Consider the following 10981-nt stretch of genomic DNA (forward strand, 5'->3'; position numbering starts at 1 on the left):
GGAAACAATTTGCAGAGACTGCTAACCCGGAGTCAGCCGGGATGCCCACGCCCCACCCCGGCTCCTCAGGACCGAGCCCCGCGCGCAGGCCGCAGCGCACCCCAACATGGCCGCCGCCGCCGGGCTCCCGGGCCGCAGCCGCGACTTGGGGTGACGCAACGGCGGCGGGTTGCATCAGCCCGCGCCCACGTGCTCGGCCCGCCCCTCGCCGCCCGGATCTGGGCGCCGATTGGTCCACGTTCGGGCAGTGCCTCCGCCTCAGCCAATGGGCGGCGGCCACAGAAGGTTCTGGCCGCAGGGCCTGGGCGCGGGGCGCCGATAAAAGGCTTCCGCGGCGGGGGCGCCCGCCCCAAAGACGCGAACCGTCGTTTCGGAGCTTGCGGAGGGACGGGACTCAGCCGGCCTGGCACCTCCGAGCGCCGCCGACATGGAGCCGGAGCCTGAGCCGGTCACGCTCCTGGTGAAGAGCCCCAACCAGCGCCACCGCGACTTGGAGCTGAGCGGTGACCGCAGCTGGAGTGTGGGCCACCTCAAGGCCCACTTGAGCCGCGTCTACCCCGAGCGTCCGGTGAGAGAGCCCCGACCTCCCGTTAGGGATGCCACGTCCACCTCCCCTTTCCTCTAGCCGCCTACTTCGCCGGCGTCCTCTCCCGGCTGGCCCTCGCCTGGCCACCTGCCCCAGGGCTGTGGTCTCCCGCCTCCCTGCCCCTCCGCCGTAGGCGCCCCTCTCCTTGCCCAGTCAGTGTCCGTCACCTCCTCCGAGGCCGCCATCACCCACCCCTGCGGCGGGCTGCCGTCCTGTGTCACTGGCCTCCCCGTGTCGTGTTCTCAAGCCCCCCAAGGCTGTCACGCTCCTGCCCCAACCTTCCCAGACCCCTTCCTCGTCCCCAGATCTGGCTTCCGTCTTTAGCCAAACCACCGAAACAGCAGTTTGACCTTGGGTGAGTCGTTTCACCCTCCAAGCCTCAGTTTCCACCAAGTGGCCGAGAAACTAGGTGTTCCTAATTTGGCTTGCATCCGGTGGCTAGGAATAAGAAACAAATAAATGCTGTGAAATGAGGTTTCTGAATGTAGCTCTCCACGCCCGGCCAGTGGCCAGAGAAGGATGGTGCGCGCCCAGGCCCAGTGTGCTTAAGGTCCCACACCCAGTAGCAGGACGTGGCTCTTCCCCTCCCTGTCCACCTTCCGCCCTGGCCCCTCCCTGTCGCGCTGGACTGCACGGCCATTGCTTGGTTCCAGGGAGGAGCCCCGTGCACTTTGTGGCAAAGAAAGATTTAGAAGGGAAGCAGGCAAGAGTAACCTTGAATCTGGTTTTAAGACTTCAGTCCCTCAATTAGGGAGACTTCCTTGCTTTGTTTTGGTTGTCGTATCTGTCAGCATCAACCTCAGCGCAGCCCGCCCTCCCTACCACGTGATGAGGCTGTGAGCTGGACCTTCCTGTATTTACTTTCTGCTCTGATATTATGTAAGTGTCAGCAGCGTTCTTTACTGCCCACAAGTGTAATTCTCCATCAAACAGGAGAGGGCATCCAGGCAGGAAAAGATCCTGAAGTTGTGCGTTCTTATCTGAAGAGTTCCAACCGGGGGTAGCTCCTGTGTCTGTTTTTTTTCCATATGGTCAAGAATGTAGAAGTGAGTTTTCCTTCTCAGTTGCTATGTTGGAATTTGCTTATTTATTTAGTAAGCTTCCTTTCCAGTGTCCTTTAGAATTCACCTCGGCACACTCTGCAGTTTCATCATAGCTGCTTGGAAGAAACCAGACGGCCTTGCTGCTGTGAGATTAGGTACACAAATTGGTGAAGCAGGTGTAGCCTCTAGTTGCATCATTTGGTAAAAGGCACTGTTTTGGAGGAGAGTTTTCCTTGAGGATTTCCTTGGATGAGGGACATCACTCCTGTCTGTTAAGTCTAAAGACCTAGGACTGTAATGTAAATAATAGATCTCTCAAGTATACAAATTTGTGTTTAAAAACTATTACAGCTGAAGCATACTTATTTGTTTTCTGTAGTATAAAATGGTATAATGTGAAAAACCCTGTGATAGTTGTTTGCTTAACATATTTAATTTTTTTTCAAATCAGCCTTCTGAGTGAGGACATTGTTAATTCAGGTCTTTAAAGGCGGGGAGAATAATTCAAAACCACGGGAAGCTGTGGTTTTCACCCCTTTTCTGGTGGTTGGACTCTTTACTGTAAAGCAGGACTCCACGTATACAGTAGATAGTAATTTACAAATTCATGTGTATAGTGTTTACCTATAAAGTCCATCAGTGAGAACAGTGGTGAACACAGCATCCAATATGTTTATTTTGCTTTAGTTACACAGTGTCAAAAAGTCCTGATGTATGTAGATAAGTAGATGCAGTTTTTTTTTCTGTTTTCTTTTATTTGTTTTTAAAAACTTGCTTTGTAATCCTAGGCTGTTTGGCAGGAACACCTTTATCCCAACTTTTGCATAATCAGTTATTCTGAAAAGAATAGGTTGACAAATTGGTAATTGCCAGTGTACTGACTTTGGTATGTATAATTTTAGACTGTTATTTTTTAAGTACAGTTTAAGGAGTTAAAAATAGATTTTAAAAGTGATGTTTGCATCAAAGTGTGTGAAGTCCCTAAGGTATGGGAGAGAAGAGGGGTTGGTATCTTGACTCTTTAGAAGCAGGTGACCTTGGACAAGTCAATTTCTCAGACTTTCTCCCCTTAAATCCACGGTGTGAGCTTAAGTTTAGAATTGCTTCATGTTACTTCCGGGGCAATGCTAGGTGGTTTTGGTGAAGGCTGACCTTGTGAGTACCCTGAGTTTTCTCTGAAACCAAACTCAGTTGCCGTAGGAGCCCTAGATAAAATTTGTGTTTTTAGTGACACAAAGCAGTTTCACTGGGAGTTAAGAAGTCAAGTATGTTGCCATAGGTTTTGTGGACTGGAGATAATTTGCCATCCTAAATTTATTTGCATGTGAGAGACCGGCTTAAAGTTAAGCACTTTCTAAATAAAAGTTTTGTATATAGGGCCTTTGAAACCGTATTTTCTTGTGATGCAAGAGGGAAAACTCACATATTAAAATTATTTGTATGCAACAGTTTCTTATGTGTTTGGGGACTTGTGAGGGCTAAGTGTTAACCTGTGTTTACTCTTTCTTTCCATGATCAGCGTCCAGAGGACCAGAGGTTAATTTATTCTGGGAAGCTGTTGCTGGATCAGCAGTGTCTCAGGGACTTGCTTCCAAAGGTACATCACTTCCATGTTAACTTTTGAATGTTTTTAAGCATTTACCAGATTGAGTTCATGTCCTTGAGTAATTCCTTTATTGCTTTTAGCAGGAAAAACGACATGTTTTGCATCTGGTGTGCAATGTGAAGAGTCCTTCAAAAATGCCAGAAATCAGCACAAAGGTATGCCTGCTTTTTCATGATCATAACAATTTGTATCATTCAGACTCTCAGGGGAGTAAAAAAGGAAGTTGAATAAAACTCTTAAGAGAGGTTTTATAGTCTTTTTTACCAAGTAATAATTTACTTCTTCTCCAAGAATTAGAAACTGTGTTACCAATACAAGTGAGCATTTACTATAATAGTAGTAGAACGATCTGTTAGTGCTATAGTGGAAAAGTGGAGTTAGACATTACAACTTCTTCTGAAATATGATTTGATGTACAATACCATGTATCCACATCACTGGACTAGCAGGGCGCTTGAAAATGGGTTTTTGATTTTTAGCACATAAGTTTCTTCTAAGGAACTATTAACTTTATAAAGAGTAAAAAAGTGAATATATTTCCTTTGGAAATTTTCACTGTTATTTATTTAGTTGGATTGGAAAAGGCCACGGTATTTATCAAGTGATCTCTAAAGACTTACATGTGCTTTGCTTTCTTTCCTTTTTTTAAAGAGATGGAGTCTTGCTATGTTGCCCAGGCCAGTCTTGAACTCCTGAGCTCAAGCGATCCTCCCGCTTTAACTTCCCGAATATCTGGGACTACAGGCATGTACCATGGTGCCTGGCTCTAAAGACTTATGTTTGACAGTCAAAAGCATTAATTTTTCATTTCACAATGTTTATTCAAATAAGCCAGTGTGGTGATTCATTCTAAATTTGTATCACAACTATATTTGCTAAGACATCTGAGCATAACATAGGAAATTCCTTTTCCATTAGGTTGCTAGCTTGGTTGTATTTATAAATCTTATTGGTCAAATTTAATTTCTGGGATGAGTAAATTTAGTACCATAAGACGTATAAAGCGTTATCAAGAAACATTCTCACCAATAACATCCTTGGGAGATTTTAGTGCAACTGCAGCACAGTTACTCTAGGAAAAAAATACGAATTTTGTTAGTATCTGTATATTGAAAATTCTGTTTCAGAATACTTTTTGCATAACATTGCATCTATTTTATTTTGTCACGATCAAAGGTGGGAGGTAGGAGACAAGCCATTCACAGCAAAATAATTCTTTTAGCTTGATTTCAGACAGTTGCATCAGATCCTTTGTTCTGTGTTCCTATTACACTTACTTAGGTTGCTGAATCCACAGAGCAGCCCACTGGTCCTAATCAAGGAGAGTATCCTGGGGATTCCTCAAGCGATGGTTTAAGGCAAAGGGAAGTTCTTCGGAACCTTTCTCCCTCTGGATGGGAGAACATCTCAAGGTGAGTGTTACAATAAAGAACTAGATTTATACAACATGCATGTGCCATATTTGCATCAATGTAAGAATAAGACGTGTTTACACATACGTAGTCAGAACTTCAAAATGTACAGAACTTTTGCTTTATGAGAGACTAAAGATCTCATATATTTAACTTCTCTTAATACACAGCCTTTTAGTAAAATATTTTTAAAAGTAGGTGACACATGTATTGAAAATGCAGGCATTTGTCTTCCTGCGTGGGTGTGCTTTCCATTGTGCTGACCACTGGGGTGCCCTCACGATAGGCAGTCAGTGCTGCTGCGGAAAGAAGGGCTGTGGTTAGCATTGTGCAGCTGCTTTGCTGAGTGGCTCTGTGCTTTGTTTATTGTAACAATGGAAAAAAACGTCCATTTCTTTAGAGCAAAAGCCAGAACTGACTAAATGCTCTGGTGTTTGGATTTTTATCATTCTTGGAACCACCTTGTTATGAAAGTACTTTTGGGAAAAAAATAATTTGTTAAGTAAGTACAAGTTGAAATTCTCCAATTCCCCTGTGCCCCCTTTCTTAGATTTTTGATAAAGCGAGGTATTTGATGAATGAGGTTTTCTTTTCCTTAATGGAACTTTCAAATATACACAGAAGTAGAGGGGACTGTATAGTGAATCCCCACACCGTCACCCAGGCCCAACGATGATCCAGGTGTTGCCATACTTGCCTCATCCATTGCCCCTTCCCTTTTTTTTTTTTTAAGTATCCCAGGCATCATGTTATTTCATCCCTACATACTTCAGTATATAGCTGTAAAAACATTTTAGTTATCTTATGTGTTTAGAATGCCATCATCCTCAGATGTAACAAAATTTAAAAAGCACTTTATCTTCTCATTTCCATGCACTGTAACTTTTTAAATGATCAAAAGCAGGATCATACCAAGACTTAGTTGTATTGGAATACTATTTTAGAAATATTTTGGGTATGGAATTTGGTTAAAAGACTGTCAGCATATAAAATGGGCAATTATTGGATAGAAAACCTTAAAACTCCTTCCCTTATTCTGGCTGAACAACTTGAGCATTGAGGCCCATATTTGACTGCTTGAATTTCACCATATTTAAACTTGTTAATTTCATCTAACAAATATTTATTGAACATCCAGTGCATATAACTTTGCTTAGCGATATGACTTGACCTGCAGGGATGACCACATAACCAACTCCCGATCTTCCTGCAGTTCTATTAAAATTTCCATTTTGTGAGGTGCTGCCAAAGGAGTTGGCTGTATAAGAAGCACAAAGCCGGAGTTGACTCCCACGTACGTGCCCTGCCTTAAACGGTTGAAGGCTGTGTTGCATGATTGAAGAAACATGAGTTGGCACCAAACAAAGCAGGTCTCCAATCCAGCTCTGCCACTTACTGGCTCAGCGGCCGTGTACAAATCCCTTGGCTTCCCTAAGCTGTGCTTGGGCTGTCCTCTGTAAGATGGGAGTGAGAGCCCCCTCCGCACAAGATTGCTGGGGATCTAGCGACCTGTACGAGACACCAAGTGGTCAGTAAGCATGCCCAGGGGATACCACACGCACACGTAACTATCGATTCAGATCTAGGCTGGGGGGAGAAATTTCCTTCAGGAAAGACTTTGGAAGAAATGTGGCTTTTGAGATGTTAGTGAGACTCAGCAAGTCAAAAATTGGGTGGGATCTACTTAACCTGCAAAGGTTAAGCCTGTGTATACATCTGTGCACAAAAGCAGCAGCTGGCAAGGGCTGTTGTTTTCCCGTGGGATCTGGACGGCGGGAGGGAGGGCTCTGTCCTTCGGCACTTTCCGTGCTTGGGTTACACAGGTGCATGGTGCAGTCAGCTACCGTGTAACCGCCATGAAGCCCATTCTTCTGTCTCTTTGATTTGAATATCTCATTTTAAACTTAGTTTTAATTTAGTCATAACCAGCTCATAATGAGTGGGGTTTTTTTGTTTGTTTTTTTTATCTGTGTATAGGCCTGAAGCTGCCCAGCAGGCATTCCAAGGTCTGGGACCCGGTTTCTCCGGCTACACACCCTATGGGTGGCTGCAGCTCTCCTGGTTCCAGCAGATGTACGCGCGGCAGTACTACATGCAGTAGTGAGTCCTTCTGCCATGCTAGGTGTGGCCAGGGCTCCCGGGAGTTGAGGGAAATCCACCAGTGTCACCTGTAAAGTTCAGAATGGAGAGATGAGTGTATTTTCATAAGTCTCTGCAGAGCCCTGCTCTGCCTGGTTCTGAGGGTGGAGTGGAGCGTAAATGACAGCTGCTGCCTGATTTGTGTATTGATGTAGGGTATGTTGTCTGATACATAGTTCAGTGACTTTATTTAGAATATGCTACTTCTTTTGAATTTGTGATATCTTTAAAGCTTTGTGAAAATTTTAATTTGCTACTGTGCCGTAATCTTGTAGTGGCCTTGATACTTAATTCCACATGAAATTTACCGTGTGGCTTCTCTTAGAAAAGGTATTTACAGATAGGACCTAGAAAAGACATTTATAGATAAGACTGTTAGTAGAGAAATTCTTCACTAAATTGAAGAAAAATCAACTGTGTATGTACTTACTTAAAACTCTTAGCAGTAAAAGACTTGGGTGTAAATAAGGTTATGAGAGCCGCGGTCTTCATGGTGCCTTGCTCTCAACAGTATCTGTCTGTATCATTTTTATTTTAGTTTAGTGGCCACTGCTGCATCAGGGGCTTTTGTCCCATCACCAAGTGCACAAGAGATACCTGTGGTCTCTGCACCTGCTCCAGCCCCTATTCACAACCAGTTTCCAGCCGAAAACCAGCCAGCCAATCAGAATGCTGCTGCTCAAGTGGTTGTTAATCCTGGAGCCAATCAAAATTTGCGGATGAATGCACAAGGTGGCCCTATTGTGGAAGAAGATGATGAGATAAATCGAGATTGGTTGGATTGGACCTATTCAGCAGCTACGTTCTCCGTTTTCCTCAGTATCCTCTACTTCTACTCCTCCCTAAGCAGATTCCTCATGGTCATGGGGGCCACCGTGGTTATGTACCTGTAAGCGGATGGTTTCTCTTTCCTTTTCCCCCCTTACTACAAATTACACTGTGATTCAAACCAAGTAGATTTTGCTCTTTTTTGAGCAGTCGGTCATTACCAAAGGAGTTGTGTTTAAATTGTGTATTATTCTGGTACCTTTAGTACAAGGATTTCATGGTTTGGTTGTATGTTCACAAGAGCACATTAATATTGTGCTGATACAAGAAGAATATTTCCTCTTTCTCTGCAGATAAGGTGCTTTTCAGGCTCATGAACCACAATGATACAGCCATGCTGAGACACAGAAAGGAAAATTTTATTTGTTTTGAATAAGAACATATTTATCAGGCTACATCTGCCTTCTAGGATAAAGTCAGCCACCGACTGTTAGTGAAGTCCTGAAGGACCAGGGGAACTTCACAGACCTGGTGTTTGGCTTTAGCAGTGGCCCAGAGCAGTAGTTCTCAAATGGGGATGATTTGCACCCGCCCTCCCCAGGGAACATCTGGCAGTGTGTGGAGACACTTTTGGCTGTCATAACTAGGAGAGGGGGTCCTGCTGGCATCTGGTAGGTGAAAGCAAAGGATGCTAAATTGTCTACAATGCACAGGACAACTCCCACAGTAAATATTTTGCCCAATATGTCACTGGTGCCAAAGCTGAGAAAGCCTGGTCCAGCGTAATGGGTCTTTGTGGTTGAAACTAAAAGAAGTTGTTTTTCTTTTACAGTAAAAATGGATTTTTCATTTCAGTTTTTAAAAATTTAAAAAATTGGGAAATACTTAGCATATAACAAACACTAATATATACACAATTAATCGTCATTAATATTTTGTCATATTTGCTTCAAGACTTGGATTTAATTGGATTCTCCAAATAAAGCTTTCAGTCAGTTTTTTTCTATAGTCTCTAGAGTCATACATTTAAGTGACCAAATTTAGGATATTATCATTATGTTATATACTACATGTAATTACAGCTTTGGGTGTGTATGTATTTCCCCCCGCTGTGTTCAGATTTTCAAGTGTGAGGTTCGGTTCTGCTAAATAAGCATGTATTGAGCGCATACTGTGTGCCAAGTGCTGTCTGTGTTACTGGGTGAACAGTGATGAGTAAAACAGTCCCTGCGTTCAAGAACCTGACAAGCCAGTGGGAAGGTCTAGGAGACTGTCTCCGCGGGTGGTCTTGCCGGGAGCTTCTCACCCAGGTGCTGCCGTGATTAGAGGAGGGCCATCTTAGACTCTTGAGTCAGTCTCACTGTGCCATTAGCTGAGACAGACTTTTATGTGCTTCCTTTGAAGGCATCATGTTGGGTGGTTTCCGTTCAGACAGAGGCCAGTTCAGAACTTCCCAAATGATGGTCGTCCTCCTGAAGCTGTTAATCAGGACCCCAACAATAACTTACAGGTATGGAGTCTCCACGGAGCCTGGGGGAGCTTGATGGGATATGCCAGGACCTCAGATCCTGAACCTTTAGATTTCTAGCCTTATGGATTACCATTTTATTAGGCTAAATATTTCATGATTTATTTTTACAGTAGCAGCTATTTTTTGGTTTTTTTTTTTTTTTGAGGCAGAGTCTCACTCTGTTGCCCAGGCTAGAGTGCCGTGGCGTCTGCCTAGCTCACAGCAACCTCAAACTCCTGGGCTCAAGCGATCCTCCTGCCTCAGCCTCCCGAGTAGCTGGGACTACAGGCATGTGCCACCATGCCTGGATAATTTTTTTTTTCCTATATATTTTTAGTTGTCCAGCTAATTTCTTTATATTTTTTTTTAGTAGAGACAGGGTCTCGCCCTTGCTCAGGCTGGTCTCGAACTCCTGAGCTCAAACGATCTACCTGCCTTGGCCTCCCAGAGTGCTAGGAATACAGGCGTGAGCCACTATTTTTAAATTGTCGAATGTGCCGTAAAATCTGGTACTTTTGTCTTGAGGCAATTTGCATTTTTGCATATGTGAATAATGTTTTTTTAAAGCAACTATTTTGAGTGTTCGGCTCTATGAAGTGGTTACCTTAATTACTGGTTTAATAATAGTTGAAGATATTTGCTTCATTTGCTTTGTTCTTTGCTGCCTGGAGTATTCAAACTATGAAGACGTCATCAGCACAGTTGTGCTATAGAAGTTTGAGAAAGAGCCCTGCCCAGCTTAGGGCGTCATTTCCTGAGGTCCTGGCTGCCTGGCTGCTGCCTCTATGGGACAAGGAGCCAGGGAGGTAGGTGGTGTTCATCGCAGCCTAATTGTTGTCTCATTATGTTTCATTACCTGTAGGAAGACACCGATCCTGAAACTGAAGACGCCAACCACCTCCCTCCAGACAGGGACGTACTGGATGACGAGCAGACCAGCCCTTCATTTGTGAGCACAGCATGGCTCGTCTTCAAGACTTTCTTTGCCTCTCTCCTTCCAGAAGGGCCCCCAGCCATAGCGAACTGATGGTGTTTGTGCTGTAGCTGCTGTAGGCTCTGACAGGAGTGGAATGGATCATCTGACTCCAGCTAGATTTCCTCACCTGGACATGGCAGTGACAGAGTTATTAAAAAACCAACAAGGATGATATGCTTTTGTGATCAAGCAAAAGCAGAAAGACGTGAAGCCGTGATACAAATTGACGAACAAAAAATTCCCAAGGCTTCTCATGTCTTTATTCTGAAGAGCTTTAATATATCCTGTATGTAGTTCAATAGGCACTGTAAGTAGAAGGCATTAAGTGTCGCATGTTTATGCTTGAAGAACTTTCCAGATGTGTGTCTGCATGTGTGTTTGTATATAGAATTCATAGATGCAGAAATGGTTCTGCTGGTACGATTTGATTCCTGTTGGAATGTTTAAATTACACTAAGTGTACTACTTTATATAATCAATGAAATTGCTAGACATGTTTTAGCAGGACTTTTCTAGGAAAGACTTATGTATAAATTGCTTTTTAAAATGCAGTGCTTTACTTTAAACCAGGGGGAGCTTTGCAGAGGTAAAAAACCTTTGCTGAGTTTTCTGTTCAATAAAGTTTTACTATGAATGACCCTGGCAGAGACTCCTGTCATCCTAGCAGTTTATTCTGTGTCCATTTTCTCAACAGTTGAGTTGTTGATTTTTAAGTAACCTGAATGGTTCTTTTTATAAAAAGACGATTTGTACTAGTGAAGAATGATGAAGTAAGGCCTTGACAGTGGTTTGGTGTTTGTTTGTTTGTCTGTTTGAGACAGGATCTCGCTACGTTGTCCAGACTAGAGTGCAGTGGCTATTCATAAGCACGATCACAGTGTGCTACAGCCCCAAACTCCTAGGCTCAAGCAGTCCTGCCTTAGCCTCCCAAGCAGCTGGGA

At 43.8% G+C, this 10981-nt stretch overlaps 1 protein-coding gene across 2 annotated transcripts; it reads left to right on the forward strand.

Annotated features, from left to right (window-relative positions):
• Window positions 1-343: 343 nt before the first annotated feature.
• HERPUD1 (homocysteine inducible ER protein with ubiquitin like domain 1) lies at window positions 344-10683 on the forward strand. 2 transcript variants are annotated; one of them, XM_069497804.1, is made up of 8 exons: window positions 344-568; window positions 3149-3226; window positions 3316-3390; window positions 4517-4647; window positions 6625-6747; window positions 7325-7675; window positions 8959-9064; window positions 9927-10683. In XM_069497804.1, exons 1-8 carry the CDS (start codon window positions 428-430, stop codon window positions 10089-10091), a joined length of 1170 nt encoding a protein of 389 aa, XP_069353905.1. In that variant the 5' UTR covers window positions 344-427; the 3' UTR covers window positions 10092-10683. The 2 variants fall into 2 exon arrangements, with proteins under 2 accessions (XP_069353905.1, XP_069353906.1); XM_069497805.1 differs by having other exon boundaries at window positions 3319-3390.
• Window positions 10684-10981: the final 298 nt, after the last annotated feature.

Source organism: Eulemur rufifrons, chromosome 23 (assembly GCF_041146395.1).
Source record: "Eulemur rufifrons isolate Redbay chromosome 23, OSU_ERuf_1, whole genome shotgun sequence".
Taxonomy (NCBI): domain Eukaryota; kingdom Metazoa; phylum Chordata; class Mammalia; order Primates; family Lemuridae; genus Eulemur; species Eulemur rufifrons.

Coding starts and splice junctions, on each gene's coding strand:
- HERPUD1 (XM_069497804.1), top strand. CDS start 428: ATGGAGCCGGAGCCTGAGCCGGTCACGCTCCTGGTGAAGAGCCCCAAC. Junction 3,391..4,516: donor TGCCAGAAATCAGCACAAAG/GTATGCCTGCTT, acceptor ACACTTACTTAG/GTTGCTGAATCCACAGAGCA. Junction 9,065..9,926: donor ACCCCAACAATAACTTACAG/GTATGGAGTCTC, acceptor CATTACCTGTAG/GAAGACACCGATCCTGAAAC.